The sequence below is a fragment of the Procambarus clarkii genome, chromosome 16 (genome assembly GCF_040958095.1).
Source record: "Procambarus clarkii isolate CNS0578487 chromosome 16, FALCON_Pclarkii_2.0, whole genome shotgun sequence".
Taxonomy (NCBI): domain Eukaryota; kingdom Metazoa; phylum Arthropoda; class Malacostraca; order Decapoda; family Cambaridae; genus Procambarus; species Procambarus clarkii.
In genome coordinates this window covers 23,020,139-23,041,443 of record NC_091165.1, presented here as the reverse complement: position 1 = coordinate 23,041,443, position 21,305 = coordinate 23,020,139, and the positions used below count along the sequence as shown (strand labels likewise).

Here is a 21,305-nt window from a genome sequence, read left to right as displayed (position 1 = left end):
AGATTTTACAAAGTTTGTTGGCTTTATAGATAGAGCTAGTACATACAATGCCTAAAGCCACTATTACGCACAGCGTTTCGGGCAGTTATATCTTTATAACAACAAAATCTCTCGGGTTCCCATAAATTCTACTTCAGTACACCCACATGTAAAATAAATTAATTTATATGCATAAATCCACGGTAATTAACAAAGAAATCACCTCATTGTTACGTTTTGGAAAATAAATATATAATGAAACGTTATGACGTCAGTTCTGACGCATCGCTAAAAATATTTAACCCACCATTATGGGAAGAAAATGATTTTCTCCTACGATGCGCGCACATGGCCATGACGTATATTTCTCTGAAGGGGCAGACCCCCTCCCCCCCCCATTTCCCTCCGGATTCCCAATTCCATACCTGACACATCACATGTTTCGTGACGATGGGGTGGAGGGAGGGGGGAGGATGGTGTCCGGTGGCTGGGACAAGAGGACCTCACTCATGCTGGAGAACACTTTTGTGGATGGTTTCATATCCTACCGTTAAAATCTCCGAGTGTGTGTGTGTGTGTGTGTGAAGTCACCCAGTTGTGCTTGCGGGGGTTGAGCTCTGGCTCTTTGGTCCCGCGTCTCAATTGTCAATCAACTGGTGTACAGATTCCTGAGCCTACTGGGCTCTATCATATCTACATTTGAAATTGTGTATGGAGTCAGCCTCCACCACATCACTTCCTAATGCATGCCATCCGTTAACTACTCTGACACTGAAAAAGATCACTGACAAAGATCTGAAAAGATCCAACGTCCCTGTGGCTCATTTGGGTACTCAGTTTCCACCTGTGTCCCCTTGTTCGCCTACCCTTGTGTGTGTGTGTATGTGTGTGTGTGTGTGTGAGGGGGAGAGAGAAAAAAACACAGACAGACAAGAAGACAAAAACATCTTTTTGTCTGCCTCCAAGACGTCCCTGGTGTTCGCCTCAATTATCGTCATTGCTTCTTTCCCGTGAGTCATGGGCTGAAGACCGTTATCCCTTTCTCTACCCCCACACCCCCCTCCCCACACCCCCTTTCCCCTCCGATATCTCTCCCGGCAAGATCGGGAGATCGTTCAGTGGCCGAGAGTAACCCGCCCTCCTAATAGCACGTCGCATTTTTGACGTATACTCTACCTAAGACCAAAAACTGTCGTGCTAGAAAATGGAAGCGGCTCGCGAAAATGATAAACTGTCCCGTTTTCTGTTTTGGGTCCTCTGGTAGTTTAGGATAAGAGCACTTTAGTCCGACAGTTTCTTGAAGTTGGGAACGCTCGCAAGGACGGGCAGCCAAGAGACCATACAGTGGCTGGGAGACCGTCCAGGTCACTGTATATGGCCTGGACCACCGTATAGTGGTGGGGAAGACGGTATATTGGTCTGGAGACCGTAAGTGGTGGGGGGAGACGGTATAGTGGTTTGGAGACCGTATAATGGACTTGGGTTCGAATACTGATACATGTGAGGGCGCCTGGTACATGTGAGGGCGCCTGGTACATGTGAGGGCGCCTGGTACATGTGAGGGCGCCTGATACATGTGAGGGCGCCTGGTACATGTGAGGGCGCCTTGTACATGTGAGGGCGCCTGATACATGTGAGGGCGCCAGGTACGGTGTCAACACTCGGGCGCCGTCATACTATATGCGGACACAGGACCGGATGGACACACACACGTGTGTGTGTGTGTGTGTGTGTGTATTCATATTCATTCACCTATGTGCGTGCCTGCAGAACCGAGTGCCCTGTTTGTGGCTGCAGAATCGCGCTCTAGTTCTTGGACCCCTGTTTTCTAGCCGCTGGTTGTCTAAGGCAATAACTCCTGACATATTTTCCTATTATGCCTGCTTTCAAAGTTGAGAATTAAGTTTGCCCTGACAACCTGCGCCTTTACGTCAGTTACTCACTACCCTTACACTACACAGAAAACTTTCTAACCTCTCTGAGACACGTCTGGGTCTTAAGCCCACCATCCGTGCCCCCTTGTTTAGCGTGTGTGTGTGTGTGTGTGTGTGAAAAATTACCTAAGTGTAGTTACATGATGAGAGCTACGCTCGTGGTGTCCCGTCTTCCCTGCACTCTTTATCATATAACGCTTAAAAAAATAAAAAAAAATATCTGACGGTTTTCGCCTCCATTATTTTCTGACGTAACTTGTTCCAACCGTCTAATGCACAAAAATAACTTTTGGCATCTTTGTTTCCTTAGCTTGAATCTATAACCTCTTGTTCCAAAAGTTGCAATTTTCAAGAATTCTCTTTTTGTCAACGTTGTCGATTCCTCATACTGTTTTGTATGTAGGGATCATATCTCCTCTTTTTCGTCTGTCTTCCAACTTTGGATAGAGCTGGAAACTGATCCTGCAGATAAGAATAGGTTAGTGCACAGCAAAACCTTCTCTTGCACATTCCTTTCAGCATTCCCACACGTCTACGAATACTCAAGTGTTTGCTAACTATTTAAACACATTATGCTTACGTGTTTGCGAGTGAGCTTTTATCAGTCGCACCAACTCGCTTATCGGGATATTCCTTACAGTCTCTCACTCAACCATTTATATTCACAACACAAAAACACACGCCAGAGAAGTATCCCAAATTTGCTGACTTTAGGTGCAGCCTGCACATGACTGTAAAGCTGCCGCCCAGTTGGGGTGGGTGTGGAGCAAGACTAGTAACTGTGTGACTCACCATAGATGTAAAGTGCCTCGTATAGTGACTGTTGTGAGCCTCTTGTTGAATCACTTGTGATACAAATGATTATTGATGTGTGTATTTGTGTAAGTGATTGTATGTGTATGTATATATATATATATATATATATATATATATATATATATATATATATATATATATATATATATATATATATGTCGTACCTAGTAGCCAGAACTCACTTCTCAGCCTACTATGCAAGGCCCGATTTGCCTAATAAGCTAAGTTTTCATGAATTAATTGTTTTTCGACTATCTAACCTACCTAACCTAACCTAACCTAACTTTTTTGGCTACCTAACCCAACCTAACCTATAAAGATAGGTTAGGTTAGGTTAGGTAGGGTTGGTTAGGTTCGGTCATATATCTACGTTAATTTTAACTCCAATAAAAAAAAATTGACCTCATACATAATGAAATGGGTAGCTTTATCATTTCATAAGAAAAAAATTAGAGAAAATATATTAATTCAGGAAAACTTGGCTTATTAGGCAAATCGGGCCTTGAATAGTAGGCCGAGAAGTGCGTTCTGGCTACTAGGTACGACATATATATATATATATATATATAGCTAGCTGTTAGGTTTAGCAATTAGGCGTTGAGCACTCCGGGTGACTAGTTACACAGAACATCTAATTACCCAACTGTCTTATTCAGAAACTCGCCTCCATAGAACACCCAATTTACCATCTGGTCTCTCACCCAGCTGCCTCTAACCCACCATATCTCAAACCCGCCCACACGCCCGTCCTCTCACCCCCCCACCCCCCCACCCCACCCACACACACCCTGCCCGTTTTGACGTGCATTTGCAAGCATTCCTAGATTGCAACAAAGCTTGCGTCCATCTCCGCCTTTGGAGCACAGATAGTGAGAGACACGCCAAGCCATCACCAGGGCCATCTTAGGTCACCAGGTTATCTCTACGTACTTATTGGTCATACGTTGGCCCTGGAGATGTGTGAATATGTTGCTGTTCTTCTTGGTTACGATAAGGAGTGAGGGGGTTATTATTTAAGGGGGGGGGGGAGTTGGAGTTGATGGGGGGCTACGAGGAAAAGTAGACACTGTAGGAGGGTAGAGTAGATGGAAGGTAGGGGGGAAGATCAATAAAAATGAGAGAGATTATATGCCTTTAGAAACCTGTAAGTGTAAATCAAGACGTCGGTGTGTGGTTGAAGAAAGCCAATTTCCTCGCAACATCCACCTGCATTCCTGCGGTGGAGGTGACTCGTCACGTGCGCCTCTGACACGGACCAGACTCGACTCATGCATTTGCTTTACTGACCAGCCACTTAACATGCACCTCCTCCTTCTCCACCACGACCAGACTCCCAACACCTTCCGCCCAAGACTCTGCAGGGAACACTGAGGGCCTCTGCTCCCCTTCCTTGTTGGCTCCTCTGGTCCACCGTGAACCAAGTGTTTACAATGAGAATTAGTTGTATATTGGTCAGTTCTGTGCACTCAGATTACCACAATAATAATAATAATAAGTTTTGTCGGGGGGACAGGCAGCCTGTGTATGTATATACGTTAGCTTGGTATCGATTCCCTCCCCTCCCTATAAGGTAGAACTACTGATCTCCCACCAGGCTGCAACCCCACAACAATTGACTAACTCCCGGGTATCTGTTTACGGCTAGGTGAGTAGTCATTAGGTGAAAGGAATTTGTCCAATCATTTCTGTCCCGGCAGAATATTGTGTAGAGGGTTTCAATTGTCTGGAGATAGGAAATAGAACCAGCTCCCACAACACTTTTCTTCAGAAATGCATTTAATTCCTGAATTATCTTTCAATTCCTCTATAGCTCTTATTGTTTCTTTGAAAATTAAAGATTTCAAATTTCCACACAAATGAATTGGTAGACGTTCGGCTGAAGAGCGACCTCTCAGACCTTATATCCATCGCAGATACCAAAGAAAACAATACTAAATTATATTGGGAGTTGCTTGTGGTGCTGAGAAGGGTAAAGGGTGTTGGGGCGGACAGGGATGACCTTGTTACAGGAAGGGACGGGTGGAAGTGGTAGAGGCAAAAGAATGGGGTTACCCTGAACTCATCCTACCTTACCACTTCGACTGGTCTAGGTACAGCGACGGCTTCCTTTCTTGTAGGTCGGTGTTCGATATCCGATGATAGTCCAAGTAGTTGCATTCATATCCTCTGTCCTTACCTGGACTCACCCTGGGAGCTAGAAGAAGGGATTGGGAAGCATGAACGCCGCCCACACCAGTCTTGGGTCGGCCTGAGCCACCCTCATTATCTACAAGGACACTGCCTCACTCCTTTCCTTCTCTGTCGTAAGCTTATACTCTTATCTGGAATCGCATTCCTTAAACACTCATTGTCAACAAAGCAATTTTACCAATACCAAAAGCCTCTAAACTTTTAAGTAATAGGTATTCTGTGCTGAAGGCATTGTTAAATGTTAAACTTGGCGCCGGCAGGGAGGGCCGCGTCCAGATAAGCAATTTATTGTTGTGTTTAGTTGAGTTCATTTAAAGTCATCTTTTGCCCCGAAAGGTTAGTTTATTGGACAGTATCTTGGGTATCGCCATAGCAGCAAGAAGACCTGCTGGATTGTTCATATTGTAAAACTGTACAGACGGAGATGAGACGATGAACTGATTGTCAAACAGAGATTAATAGTCCAGTCCTGTTGTCTTGATGGTGCAAAGTGAGGGAATCATTAATGAACATTATCTTTATTTAACAAAGTGAGATTTCCTTTTATAATGCACATCATACATTTCATTTAAGCAGTGGTAGGAAGGTTACAGAGGCACATAATGGGTTCAGGAAGTGAACCACAGTTTTCGTTTTGCTAAGTTTTATCAAATAAATTCACGACCAAGGATCTCTATCCTAAGTAACTACCTAGGGACATAGAGCAAGTAACCCCAAGTCTGACTATAAACTTTCCCACTGTGCCCACAGGATGGCTATAGGATCCACATGGAATAAACTAGATATCCTCCAGTCTATCAGAAACTCCCCCCCCCCCCCACCCTTCTCCCGGTAACTAACTGTGGACAAGCACTATACCAGTCTACCAGAGACAGACTGTAACTCCATCGACTTGAGAATGGTCCAGGACGAACCGAAACGTCGTCGTCCCTTCACCTTCTAGTGTGTGGTCTGGTTAACTCCATCGGTAACAGCAACCCGTTGTGCCTGGCGGTACCGAGCCTCGTCACCTGGCCTCCAGCAAGCGCCGCCCAGCCTTGACCTAGTGCGTCCACCACCTCCACCACCACCACAGCCTCCGCCGCCGCCACAGTCACCACGAAAATATTATGTTACATTATCTGCGTTGTATTTAGTTTTTAATTATGTTTTAGTTTGGCTTAATATGGACTTCATACACATCCTGTGGACGGTGGCAGGAAGGTTTGAGACCAGGAGGCATGACAGAATGTACAGAATACTCCCCTTTCCCCTCCCCGTTGAAAAACAGATGTGTAATAGGTACTCTGAAAGAGAACTCTTATCAACATCAGAGGCCCGAGACTGTTCAACACGCTTCCACTACACATAAGAAGCATAACTAGCCCACCCCTCACAGTGTTCAAGAGAAGTTGATAAACACCTCCAACGGATACGTAATCAACCAGACTGTGACTCATACGTCAGGCTGCGAGCGGCCGCGTCCAACAGCCGGGTTGACCAGTCCAGCAACGATGAGGCCTGGTTGAGGACCGGGCCGCGGGGACACTAAGCCCTGGAGGTTGGAATTTTAAATTTTGCCCCGAGGGTCGAGTTTATTGGGCAGCGCCACTCATCCTGTGGAGTGGACATGCCGCCATAGCAGCATGTACAACTCTCCCCAATAAGAAGAAAATCCGGTGGGTTCTTTAACCTGTCACTTGTACCCAGACACAGCTGGTACTTGCTTAACCGTCTCAAGTGAACAGCTTATCAAACAAAAAGATTAACATTGTCACCCCTTAAAATCTTATGTTATCTTGCGGGTGCAAAATGGAAGCCCTGGAATCATCTCAAGGTAACCTCAAGGTTACAGTCACATATAATGGTTTCAAGAACTTGATCCCCAATGTTCTTTAAGCTAAGTAATTTACATTTGTTGTTAATCGGCTACATATGTTTTCCATTGGTCTATGAAGCACCCCGCACCCATCTAGTGGGCGGCGATAAGAATGCTAGCTAGTCATATGAATGTACTAAACAGTAAGCAAAATGTATATATACTTAAGAGAGATAAACAAAATACAAAATGTTGCATCTGTATAGCTTATATAAACGGAAAGATTTAGATATACAACATCACGTTTTCCCCTTTTAAAACTGACCAAATCAGTACCGCTCGCAGATAGGCTTGTACTTGCGGCACTAAACTTTCGTGGATGTTGTTGTGACGGACCGCTTGCTGGCGCCTAACATGGGCCTGACACTGTTGCCAGCGAGGTGGGTCAGGCCACCGTGCAGCGTTTCTCCTCTCGCGAAACTTTTACCATCTTTCAGTATGTGGGATAGAGTGGCAATGTTCTGAAAATTTTGTATAACAAAATGACGCGCACGCAAAGAGGGATCTAAGAGCCAAAGCTCAACCCCCGCAAGCACAACTAAGTTAGTACACACACACCAGATAATATTGGCAGAATATGAGACACAGGCAAATATAAGAAAATGATTTAAAAACCTAACCCAGTACTCCTTCAAGCCAATTTACACATCATTTTTTAGGCCAATATTGAAATATGCAGCACCAACATGAAATCTGCACCATGTGATCAGTTTGTCCTCTTACAAAGAACGTCGCATTTCGCTCGTATGCGTTACATAAGGCCAAAAATTGTCGTACTAGGAAACGGAAGCGGCTCGCGAAAGTGACCTTCAACCACTTGGGCTGGACGGTAGAGCGACGGTCTCGCTTCATGCAGGTCGGCGTTCAATCCTCGACCGTCCAAGTGGTTGAGCACCATTCCTTACCCCCCCCCCCGTCCCATCCCAAATCGTTATCCTGACCCCTTCAAAGTGCTATATAGTCGTAAAGGCTTGGCGCTCTCCCCTGATAATTCCTTCCTTCCTCGCGAAAGTGACGTACTGTCCCGTTTTCTGGTTTAGGTCCTCTGGTAGGTTAGGAGAGGACACTTTAAATTTACCGTTTTCTTGATGTTGGAAACCTTAGGAGGACGAGCTGGTGTGATAGCACTCCGTCCTCAGACAATACTCGTCCATCCAGCGGTCAACCCCAAAGGCGTATTCTTAAATTTTAACGTACTGTGTATTAAAAAAATTCTCAAATATGAAATATTATATATTATCATATTACATTGCATGATCATATCATATTAGGCCTAAGTTAGCTTCGGTAAGGTGTTTAGCTTTTGTTAGCAATTATTTGTATTTGCAGTATATGGGGCAACCCGTCCTCAGACCAGGTCCATTCCATCCAGTGGTCGATCCCAAAGACACATTCATCAATTTTAACATTCTATTCATTCAAAACAAAACCTTTCTCAAATATAAATTAATATTATTATAGCATATTGTGCATATTTAGGCACTGGTTAGGTTAGGTTGGGTGTTTAGGTTCTGTTGGCGATTATTTGTATTTGTAGTACGTGGGTGATGCATTTATAGTGTTGTGGTTCGAACAAGATTCGTCAGTGAAGCACTTGTTCCGGAAGTGTTCGAACAAATCAGTTGAGTCGTGTGTAAAGCGTGTTTCATTCATAAACAGGTTGTTTGGCGGGTGCATGGAATCACTTTTGGGTCTGTGGACAGCCCGTCCTCCAAACAAAGACCCAAAAGGGATTCCATGCACCCGCCAAACCCCTTGTTTATGAATGAAAAGCGGTTTACACACGACTCTCAACTGCTGACGTTCGAACACTTCCGGAACAAGTGCTTCACTGACGAATTTTGTTCGAATCACAACGCTATAAATGCTTTACCCATGTACTACAAATACAAATAATCGCCAACAGAACCTAAACAACTAACCTAACCTATCCTATGCCTATATATGCACAATATGCTAATATATTATAATAATTTATACTTGAGAAAATTCCCGTTTTGAATGAACAGCATGTTAAAATTTATGAATGCGTCTGTGGGGTTGACCGCTGAATGTAATGGACTTGAGTCGAGGATGGGTTGCTGTGGAAGACGGGCTGCGGGTACAACCCATTCTCGCGTACAAAGATCCAAGCTCGTTAATCCAGCCGCCTAACCCCCCTGTTTATGAATGAAAAGCAATTTACACACGTCTCACAACTGATGACGTTCTAACACTTCCGGAACAAGCAAAACCTAAACACCTAACCTAACCTACGCCTAACTGTACATCGAATTTTTATGTATAATAATGTAACGGTTCTTGGTTACGTAAAGTATGATGACAAATAAACACAGACACTAAGATACTATATATATATTTGGTCGAATATACAGAAGTACACAGGTGATACTTTGGTGTGAGTTGAGCGCACTGAGCGTTGGTACAGTATCTCGCAAGTGTCTGCTCTAGACCACACTTGAAAGTAGACTCTGGTTAATGTTTGCTATTGCTGCTTATATGCCCGGGCAACGCCTCACCTCATTCATCTCCAAAGGTTGACAGGAATATTAACAAAGCATTTGGAGCGAGTATATTATTGGGATAATCTACTCGCTACAATAATATTAATTTATATGAGAACAAACTAATTTTTAATACACAGTATGTTAAAACTGATGAATGCGTCAGAGGAGGACGACCGCTGCTTTAAATAGCCTAGTGTGAGAACGGGTTGGCGGGTACATGGAATCACTTTTGGGTCTTTGGAGGACGGGCTGAAAATTGACAAATGCGTCTTTGGTATCGACGACAGCTAGGAGGAACGTGGTGTCAGGGTGGGTCATTGCAATAAGGTCGCTGTGAAGTGATAGCCGAGATGTGGACGGTACGGCTTCTTGTCTGAAAGACCGTTTAAGGTAAGAAATACCTTTGGTTCACAGATAGTGACTTAAGATGCCTTTGGGTATACCCCTCATAAGGTTTAAAAGTCGAACACTTGGAAAGATGATTTACGCCAGTTGAGATTAAAGGTTAAAAGATTTGTCCTTGGTAAATTACGAATAGTTTGATCGGTGAGCACTTCAGTTTGTGGTAAAGTATAACTCGGAATGGTTCGAATTTCTTTACGTATATGTCCTTGCTTGGATACTGTGTGTAATTACCCAAGTGTAGTTACAGGATGAGAGCTACGCTCGTGGTGTCCCGTCTTCCCAGCACTGTCATATAACGCTTTGAAACTACTGACGGTCTTGGCATCCACCACCACCTCGCCTAACTTGTTCCAACCGTCCACCACTCTGTTTGCGAAAGTGAATTTTCGCAAACAGAGTTTGACCCTATTGAAGTTATAACGTTGTTGGGAGAAATTAACATTTTAGGGTTGTCCTTTAGAATTCTGCAAAACACACGATTTTACAGGTTAATTGTTATTAATAAATAAATTGTAAACTTTGTTTACAATAACTTGCTGCCGGTAAATGTTAATATTGTAAACAGTCGCGACAAACGTTTAATGTAATCTCAGTCCTTTTGAAAGTTGGCTTTCGATAAAACTAAGTGAATTGGGTGCCAATATTAGTTTACAAATAGGAGAAAATGATTTCTTGAATCATTAAGTTTACATACAATGAACCAAGAGTATTGCTAAGTGAAGTGTTTTCATAACGTTACACTCGCCAATTTCTTATTGGACGTTTTCTGTCCATACCCGAGTCAAGATTCCAAAGTTACAGGCAAGATACTGAAATTTGTGACTTTTATAAAGATTGAATTAAAATAGCCGTGTCTATGAAATATGCTTTGAAGATATCAATTTTGTAACACATTCTTGCCCTCTAAATGCTTCGTTCATTCTATAATGACAGGAATTGCCAATTAGAACATTCCTCCAACCAATTCCCAGACCTTGCCATTAGGTTATAACCTGAACACGATTTTAATTTGAATAGATTTTGATTACAAAACTAAATACTCGATCGTCTTGGGTAGCTTTGGCTTGAACGAGGATTATTTGAAATAAAAATAGTAATTGAAAGCGGAATCCCGAGTAATTTAACAAAACTAGTCCTTGTATACAGAAAATTCTATATAATTATACGTAATGTGAATTTAATGTTTTATTTATTTATTTTACCGTATGGAAAATCTAAGACTGAGCTGAAACTGGAACCAGCCTGACGGGTAGTAGGTGGTTAGTTTGTGCACCCCGTACATATCCATCGATGTGCACACATCCACTGATCGTACTGTACTGTTAGTGTTATGGCAATGCTCATTATAGCTAAATGCCCTTAATAAAGGCTGTCATTTGCAGTGTTTTGACAAATGTTAGCATACTTGTTAGTACAGTACTACTGTCTACTTCGTCAAGCCCTTAAAACAGCCTATTACTTTATTTTCGAAACTCGCTGCGTGTTAATAGCTTGTTCATTGTACTTGTCTTGCTATGTATCTTCCTTTGTTCGTGTATACGTTGTATAAATAAAATTTTGTAAATCATAAATTACAGCACTGACAATTATAGGGTAATTGTTTGCAGTTTGATGGACCACGTATCATGTACTTTAATGTATTTCTACTTTATGTACTATAAGCTAAATCTGGTACTAGTGCAAGAACTTCCACTTTTATAAGATAGAAGAAATTTATAAATTTGAAGTAACGTAACTTCACTGGTTAAATTTTCACAGGGAAAAAAGATGAAATTATCTAGCGTCCCTGTCTTCGTCCACGCCGTACTCCTGACGATTCCCATAAAAGCTTGAGTGCCACAGATTAGAAGCAGTTGTTTTTAAATTGTGATGTCAGTCTATTAACACTTTATTTTTCATAACTTTGTTGCTTGGCTCGGCTCTGTTGCTCGGCTCGGCTCTGTTGCTTGGCTCGGCTCATGTGTTACGCTTTGACACATTCAAGCTTGCACTCGTCAAAAATGTGTAGTCGACCTGGCGCAGTGGTGTTCTATAAGCTTGTAAACCAGGATTTTCCTTTGTTGAAGGAGTGATGGTTTTTAAGACTAATTTGTTTATTTTTTTCTTTAAACCAAAAGAACCCATAGTATATCCTCCCCAACACTAATTTGTTGTTTTACTTTATTTTCAGTTCGAGCTTCGTGGAAAACGTAAGTACTAAAGATTCTACAGTCCGTTGATATGGTGACCAGCCATCCAGAAGTTAATGTGGACGGGAATAGATAGTTGAATAAATCTTGTATACAGAATTCTTAATATTTGCAGGTAAGATTATTAGAAACCTTCTATAGGCGTACCATTGGTAACAATTTTTGGCGTGAAGGCACTGGGTCAATTTGGTTGAGGGTAACTCTTTCTGGCGTGTTTAGCTTCAGATAAAGTTAGGACTACTACTTCGATTTCTCTTCTAAAGCGGAAAGCTCTCGCTCTGTCATTGTGCCGTATTTTGGAGTCTCGAATATTTCTAGTAGATTGGGTAGACCACTTCTTTAAAGTTTAATTTGCAATATTAGTGTTATTGGGACGATTTTCATCCCGGTCCCTCTCCGCCTTTCCCCAGGTTGGCTGTCCTTTTCCCCAGGTTGGCTGTCCTTTTCCCCAGGTTGGCTGTCCTTTTCCCCAGGTTGGCTGTCCTTTTCCCCAGGTCGGCTCCCCCTTTTCCCGTGTTACCCAGGATGCAACACACTAATTGCCCAACTCCTGTGCACATATTAAATGTGTGTGAACAGAGGCTTCAGGTGGAAGGAAATCTGCTCAATAATGTCCCTTCCGGACATATAATCTGGAATCCTAGAGTAAGGGGGGGGGGCAACATTTCCTAGTAAATTTAGTAGTGATTGAAGTTTGCCTTTATTATCAACTTCACTTTTTAAGGAATTTTTGCAACATCATGGATGGCATTTTTGAAAGGAGATTTTGTAATTGTTCTTGTTAGTCTTGTGGCTCTGGAGGGTTGTAAATTATTTACACTATAATTTTTTAGTTCTGTGCAGGCTTGTATGTAAATACCCCTTGCTGTTGCCAGGGAAAGCATTATATTAAGGAACGTCAAATCCTAGCCAGCGCGAGGCAGCCTGGTGTAAAAGTATTCCAGACGCGTGTACGTATTTACGTGTCGGGCTGTGGCTAACAGAATATGAAGTGCCTTGGAACTCTCCCAGCTGCGTTGTCCCTAAAGGCTGACGCAATGTAGTCAGTCTTGGCAGGTAACAACGGTCTTGGGGGAAACTGGTAATGTGTCGGTAGCAACTGAAGTACGGTAGGGGTAGGTGACTAATATCGGAAAAGTAGTTGAAAGAAAGTTTAATGAATGAGGGAGGTTTAAGTGAATGATCGGGGTAGCAGGATAGTAAGCCTCTTGCCCTGTTTTGATTATGTAGCAATGTTTTTTTTCCCCTGCCTCTCTTGATTTCTCCGTTCATTTCTTCAGCCTGGATTCGGTCCTAGTTTTAATGACTATCCTAGGTTCATTGATGCATCTGTTCCTTCATTGGTAATCATTGTTGTCTTTGCTGCTCCTGTAATAAATGCGTCTGGAGTGACCAAAATTACAGGCCAGATCACCGCCTTGCTCAAATAAATTTCTCGCCTTTAGTGTCCCATCTTTACTGCTCGTTTCAGCATTACCTCTTGGTCCTTGGTTACCCTCCTACCACTTCACGACCTTCCTGTCCCGTCGATACCCTGGTACCCATTAGAATCACTTCTTTGAATACGGAGATAAATTTAGCATGAATAAGATGAATATTGTAGGCTCCCTGTAGAGTGATCAGAAGGTTCCACATGGGTCGTGACCATCATGTAAGCCACTTTTGTCGAGGGTACAAATTTAAGATCATGTAGAAAATGGTTACAATTACTATTTACTACAAACTATATCTGGTCAATGATAGATGCTCGCCAGAAATTCTTCAAAGTACGTAATTAAACGTGTGTATTTGTTAGGATAAAACTCGTAAAAACGGCTTACTGTACCCTGTCCTGTAGTGTATGTGGAAGGGGGGGGGGTACTTATCTTCACGCGTTCCTCCCTTCCAAGGTCAGATTGGACTCTGATCTGGTGCGCTGGCAGGCACGTGGAACGAGAGAAGAATAAATTAAGAAAGTAAGGTGGACGTGTCGAATGTACTTAGGCAAGTTTGATTTGGTTGGTGTGTATCCAACTACTTAGTGGTTGATATATGATCTCGTTCTAGGCAGATCTGCCTTCGGTCACTGATGGTATCTCCGTTGTCTAGATAGTTATCCTCCCAACCTTCCACAGCGCTTTAGTTATAGTGGCTTGGCAAATCCTTCTGATAATGACTCCATGTTTTGGTTTGAGACTTAACAATTTTGAATACAGGGTTTGGTGGCAGAGTTTAAAGTTTAGTTTAGTGGCAATGAGTGGTGTTAGTGTCTAAGTTCATGTAGATTATGCATGAAATATGAGTAGCCTCGTGACCCTTCATACCGCAGCACCTACCTCCTGTTTATTCATGGGATCAGTCCTCGCGGTCTTGCCTCGGTGTGGTTATCCAGGCTGTTAGACGTAGCTGCTCACAGCGTGACGTAAGAATAGCAGCCTGGTTGATCAGATCCTTAGGGGTTAAGTTCTCTTGGGCACCATGGAAGAGTAGATTAGTTATGCCTGTGTTGTAGTGTTGAAGAATCTTTGGCCTTCGATGTTGATAGAATTCTCATAGCGTACATATTGCATCCCTGCTTTTCAACGGGAGGCTCTGCACGTGATGCCTTTTGATATCTTGACCGGGAAAGTTCAAGGAACCTGGGCCTGGTGTAGTGAATGTGAATGCCGTCTTGTCTACTTTAAAATCCAATAGGGTTAAGGTGACATTACATACATGGTTCGATGCTTAAAACAATCGTGAAGCATTTGTTTGGATCATTGATTTTCAATGTGTACGGAGTTCTGAAAAAGGAATCGTACTGTAGGCTCTGTATTTCACTAGTTTGTCATCTGTGAAAGTTCACCGACCCTTGCGCAAAGGCCCAATGCTAGATTGTTTTTGTGTTTTGCATAAGAGAAATTTAAAATTCCTCTTTCACTGATGCCATTTTGCTCTTTCCTATCCTGTATTTTGATTCTTAAAACTTTAGGTGTATCTTTCATAGTTCTCCATAGCCTTGTCTTCGTTCTTGGGATAGTGGAGCGTTAGTAGCACAGATTTATTTTACCTGTCTATAGAGGGAACGCTGTTCTTTTTCCTTTTTGCATCTAGGCGGTATGTGACTTGCCTATGTTGTATCTAGGCGGTATGTGACTTGCCTATGTTGTATCTAGTGCGGTTGTACCTATTTTCTCGAAGCACTAATTTAATTTAATTTTAATTTTTTGTAGGGGGGGGGGGAACTGTTATGTATGTGTAGACCTTCACAGGGAAGGTAAATTTGCTTAGTGAATGGTGGTTAGTCTCGTAGGGTTTTCAGTCTGCCCCCTTTGTACCCCCCTTTTTTCTAAAGAGGAAAATTTACCTCCACACTCCTTTCACGAGTCGGTGGATAATGACATGGGCAACAGTTATTAGTTTAGCATTCCTTTAAATTTGAGTAACAAAGGACATGGAGGGGGATGAGAATGTGAAGATGTTTAGTGATGACTGTTGTGGAAATGGTTCGTGGTGAAGACAGTGAAGGGAGTGGGGTGGGTTTAGGTGAGGGAGCAACTTGTCCTGTTGTGTGTGTTAATCCTTGTCACACACAGTACATGTTAAAGAACTTGAGATTGGATATAACATTGACAGACATGCATGCCATCAAAGTATTCTGGGGTCTAAAAACCTTGCAAGGAAAAGATACCTGGGTAATTTGTGTTTCAGGTGTTAGGATTTTTTTTCCCCCTGCCTCTAGAGTCTTGGACTGTAAAGCAAGTAGTGTACAGGGTTGTGATTCTATTAAGCTTTTATTATTTACACATTTGAAAGTAGTCTGCTTCATCCATCTCTTCTGACATAGTGCATATTATGTGCACTAATTGCACTGAAAAGATGTTTCTAACACTTGTGGATCATTTGGGTAGTCTTGTTTTCACTTGAGCCCCTTAATGAAGTACCATTGTGCTAAAGTGTCAATATTTATCCTCCTGTATCAATTCTTGCAAGTTTATAATAAATCATTGTCGGGGGGGATAAGCCAGTGTATTCATACATATAGCTTTTATGGAGATGGTATGGTAGGTTCAACATGCTGGGTGATTAGTGTGTGAAAGTCAGAGTAGGAGAGAGAAGGGCAGGGCAAAAAGATGAACTGATATGGCAAGTGGGAGGAGAGAAACATTGTGTACATAATGGCTTCTTAACATTAAAACAAAAATCAATGAAGATAACATGGTACAGTACTGCTCTGAATGACTAGCCGTAGTGTACAGCTAATGTTTAGTGTGGCTTGTGTGATGACTGTATATTTGTAAGTTTGGATAACTGTAAATTTTCTATTTCCAATATTGGTGGCGGTCTCTTAAGCAAATGGTATTTCTTCCCTGATTGGTGGGTAGGTAAAATATTGAATTTATTAATCTTAAGTGTTTTACTCGGTTTGATACAATGAATTGCAGGAGAGTAAAATTTAAATGTTTTTCAGGCTATCTGTGTGATAGCGTGGAATGCAGAGCGGGACGAGAGTGTGTGGTGAGTCAAGGTGCTGCCCACTGTCAGTGCATTGAATTGTGTCCTGACCGCTTTGCCCCAGTGTGTGGCTCTGATGGCGTCTCCTATGACAACCACTGTCTCCTCCATCGTCACGCCTGTTTATCAGTTAGTAAAAATATTGTAGCTACTTTTGTTACCTTGGGCATTTTATAATGACCATTGGCTTGTCCATAAAGAAATGTTTATTAAAAGTACAATAGTGTTATAGTTTGAATTCAGAGTTATTGTCTATTGATGGATTGAGATATAGTTGTAATGAAAGCATTGTCATATTGGGACACTTAAGTTATTTACTTGGATATGGAGAGTGATTGTGCTGTGTTGTAGTAATTTTGGTCATGTGGTTTCAGGGGGAGCACATCAAAGTTATTCACAAAGGTCTGTGCAAGAAGAATAAGCAAGTAAAAAAGAAGCCAGAGAAGAAAGAGGAACCAGGTAAGCCAATTTAGCGTAGATAATCTGAGCCATGCAGTAACTAGTGAATATTTCAGCTCTAATTAATAATAATGGAAAATACCTTTCTGAACACATCCATTTGGTTGCCCCAAAAGAAAGATGTAGATGATAGGATAATGAACAATTGGCTAGTCATAATGTGATATAGACAGTATAGGAAATTGTAAGTAATTGTGACAGTCAAATGGTAGTATAGTACACCGGAAAAAAAAATCCAACCTGAAATGATTGACAAAGGTATAATCATAAGCTTGAAGGTTTTCTAGGCCTTCCCTGCTAATGGCTTCAAACTGGAAGCTCCCACTGATTGCTTGTGCAAGTGGTTAAATATGGTAGAGTGCAATGGGGAAGCAAAGTTTGAAAGATCCAAGACTGTTGGTGTAAAATAAAACGGAACATAGGGACGAAGGGGCAGAATGTAAACTAGGATAAAAATTGGCTATTTATATAAGAGCTTATAGGTTGGTGGCAACATAGGCATCCTCCAGGATGTGAGGAATAATGGGTGGTAACTTAAATGTGAAAAAAAGATTGTAACGTATATGGTGAAACATGGCAAATAGTGGACAGAAAGGATGACTGTTTTTTTTATGTAGGTAGCATTTTGGTAGGCACCACTGTGTGATGCATAATTGAAATTGTAGAGATGTAGGACAGACTTAAAGGACAGGTTACAAGATCTTGTACTTTGGTTTTCCTTTCACATGCAAATAAGTTGTATGAGAGAATTGGTTAATCATGTCACCCGAGACAAATGGGGAGAGAAGGTCGATAGTAGTGTAAGCAAACTGAACCTTTCAGAAGTTAGGATTGTGAAGGGTTTGGACTTGTGGGGTCCAAAGGACACTAAAGGTAATGTGAAGATGTGAGGGCAGGGTCACCCAGATCATGTGCACAGAAGGAAAATTTAGATTAGACTCCAGAAGACCTTTAAACAGAATAACAATGACCAGGAAACATGTTAGGTTTATTGAGGTGACCTAGGTGTATAATGTTGAGGTTCATTGAAATACACTGAATTTGACCAGGATGAAACTCAACAGTTTACTGACTAGTCATGATTGTTTAGAGTATTGATGGTTTACTGAAAGTACTGTAGTATGGCACCAGGTGGACAGTTCAGGGAGTGTTTGTGGGTAGAATTGAGATGATAGTGTGATAGCATGTGTAATCCTCGAGTAGCACCTTTCAGTTAAGGTTGGTTAGTGGCAAGCTAGGATTAATGGAGGATGACACATAGGCAGATCTTTGGCAGAATGATGGGGTAGTTGGTTATGAAGTAAAGTCGAATGAACAAGGGAAGTTGAAAAGTCAAGTTACTGGGCATAGTGCTGCATGTAGCTGGCAAGGACACTCCCATTGGAGTTGGGTGATGAAAGGTGACAAGTGGTGAAAGAGGTAAGGCAGCATGAATAGAATGTTCCATTATGAAATGACAAATATTGGGCAAAGTAGTTTGAGATTGGTTAGGGTTTAAGTGGTGATAAACAAAATGCAATATACCATTAACTGTTAATATGGTGGCAATGAATAGTGGTGCATGACTATTGTTAAAGAATGAGATGGATATATTAATACTGAAAAAAAAGATAAAGAAAAAAATGCAAAAGTACAGACAGGATTGAACATGCTGTGCAAAAGAAACCTTAGTTAAATAGCTCTCCTCTCTCCTGAGGTTGTTGTAAATGTTCTAAATGTGGTTTCTGATTAGATGTTATTGATAGTGTGGTCAATCTGACTTGAGGACCACAAATGATGGCGAGATGTATGAATGATAGCCGTGTTGATAAGGTAGTGTTTGTAGGTGATATTTAAAGCCATGATGACTTAAACACTGTGTAATATGTGAGCATATGGATATGTGTTAAGTTGTGTAAGGAAGAACTGTATGCAGTCGTGAGGTAGTAAAATTGTGTGAAGGCATGAGGCATTATTTTGCAGGGATTGAAGTGTACTTATGATATTATTGACAACCTAAATACAGGTCATTTAAATGTATAGCCGTAGTATATGATGTAATCAGGAAGTGTATTGGGAATAGGCAGGAAGAATTAAAAAGGGAGTTAATGAAATTGTAACTGGGTAAGTAATTGCTATTGAAGTTACTAGTGGCAGTAAATTTATAGTAGAATAGGTATTTTGGAGTCGCATACTAGTACCTATTGTTGTGTAAGAGGCGGGGGAGGCAGGAAATTGCAGTGTGGACTAGTAGCAGAATGTTATACAACTTGTCATGTTCCTAACATGGCACATGGTTTCATTCTGGGACAGTCAAATGGTAATAGTTCAGAATTATATATTGTATACAAGATGTATAGTACAGTACAGTAATGAGAAATTAAATGTTACTTTCTCAGTTTACAAATTTGTTATTTGTAAGTTATTGAATCAGATTGTCAACAAAGCAGGTTGGAAATGTGTAATTTGTTAGTACAGTATGTTTGACTTTGGTTATGACATAAGTGGTTACCCTAGTCATTAATGTAACATAGTAAATTGGTTAATTGTACTTACAGTAGATAAAAAGAATAGAACTTACTCCAAGGAACTAATTTGAAAACTTAATGTAGAACATTGCTTAAAGAATATTATTGTACATGAATTGAGATGCATAAATGATAAAGAAGTGCTGTTGTATAAAGTTATTCAATAAGGTATGGAATGTTAATTCGTTTTTGTGTAGCCGTGTGCTATAGTAGCCAGCGTGATGCTCTTCTGGTGGTGGTGAGGAAGCACTGGCAGGACACCTTGTCTAACCAGCCATGGCATGTCTCCGACATGACGTACAGAGAGTCACTGTGGGGTCGCTTCTTCACATGTGATGCCGATAAAGACAATTATGTTAACTCTGATGAATTGCTGAATTGCACCTCTGGTTCGTTCTTCTTAGCCCGTCCTGAACAGGAAAATGAACTGACAAGGTAATGTGTAATAATATTGAGTAATTGATTGTTAAATATATTAAAAGAATATCAGATGTGTTAAGATTGAAGTATGTTTTAGAGCAAAATTGCTAAGGGTTGAAAAATTAGCAATTATAATGTACAATAAACGTAAAATATTTAATATTAAGTAAGGAGGGGAAAAAAGCGTAATATACTGTAAATAATTTTTTTTTAGACATACTGTACAGTAATTTGGCATATTTTATAAAGGGTAAATAATTTGAGGCAATTACAAATGAGAAACTAACTAGTAATCTTTACCATGAAACATGTTTGAATGTCATACTTGGGCAAGTGTAGATGAAGAATGTTGATGTGTTCCTACACTTATATAAAATTATGTTCATCAGGGCACTGTGTATAGATGCTATTGTAGATGTAGCAGACAGCAATCGTGACTGGAGGCTAGATTTTGAGGAGTTCACAAGAATGCTGTCCCCAGACTTCCGGCCTGCTCATAAATGTGAGTTGGAGTAACACATTTAAGAATACAAAATGTTAATAATAAACTGAAGTGCATACCAATAAAGTTGTGTATTTTAGGGATGTTAAATCAAATATATAAGGTTTGGAAAACTATGTAGATGCAACAAAATGTTCGACTAAAGTAACATCATGTTTGTTTTCAGTATGCTCGCTAGATGGAAAGAAATACGACGATGGAGAAGACGTGCATGTTGACGCAAATCACTGGTAAGTCAATGTTAATAAATGAACTGAATTTAATGATCAGTAATGGAAACTGAAAATGCTATATAGGGGTAGATATGAGTAATGTAATACAGGTATTTATTAGGTCATTGGTTACATATAAGTGTAATGTTGAGTGTTAATGACTCATACATTGAATAATACCAGTTGTATTTGTGCTGGTTACATATAAATTTTGTTGTAAATGCTTAGCAAAATGGATACTGTCTAAGGCTTGGTGGTTTCTTTTGATAAGTACTATAAATATGTTGTCTAGTGAATTATGAGTAGGGTGGGGGGGGGGGGGGAAAGGATGGGAAATGAATAGAAATGCATAAAGTTGATAAGTTTGACAATTGAAATAATTTTTACTAAACAATAAAGTGCAGTTAAATGTAGTAAAAATACAGGTATATTATATTAATCTATGTAAGTGAAATATGGGAAAGCAACAAAATTAATAAATGACTCATTTATAGCGTGTGTGCAGTTGGGAGCTGGGTCTGCACGTCTCCAGATACATCAAAGGACAAGAACAGTGAATTTGGTGGCAAGGATTTTGACACGGAGAACTACAATGATTTGGACGAAGATGATTATGATGGATCTCTTGAAAATGCTGAAGAATATCTGATTGATGAGGAGGAAGATGAAGAATACCTAGAAGAGCTTTTTGACGAGCTACTTGATAAACTAAGGAAGCATCGCAAGCAGGAGCAGGAACACCACAATCGGTTATAGACTAGATGGCCAAAGGGTAGAAAGTTTAATGGGGGAATGAAAAATATTGTATGTTAGAGTAATGAATTGTATTTGTAAGTAATAAAATTTGGAAGAGG

General features: G+C 40.9%; 1 protein-coding gene across 2 annotated transcripts in view; it reads left to right on the top strand.

The window, feature by feature from the left end:
* The window catches only part of LOC123760064 (follistatin-related protein 1), a 181,570-nt gene extending 160,265 nt beyond the window's left edge, over positions 1 to 21,305 (top strand). For both annotated transcript variants that reach the window (XM_069325300.1, XM_045745496.2), the window contains exons 3-9: positions 11,860 to 11,878; positions 16,308 to 16,480; positions 16,726 to 16,810; positions 19,515 to 19,752; positions 20,127 to 20,239; positions 20,406 to 20,469; positions 20,946 to 21,305. In XM_069325300.1, the coding sequence (XP_069181401.1) occupies positions 11,860 to 11,878; positions 16,308 to 16,480; positions 16,726 to 16,810; positions 19,515 to 19,752; positions 20,127 to 20,239; positions 20,406 to 20,469; positions 20,946 to 21,207 (954 nt within the window). In that variant the 3' untranslated portion in view covers positions 21,208 to 21,305. The remainder of the gene's footprint in view (positions 1 to 11,859; positions 11,879 to 16,307; positions 16,481 to 16,725; positions 16,811 to 19,514; positions 19,753 to 20,126; positions 20,240 to 20,405; positions 20,470 to 20,945) is intronic.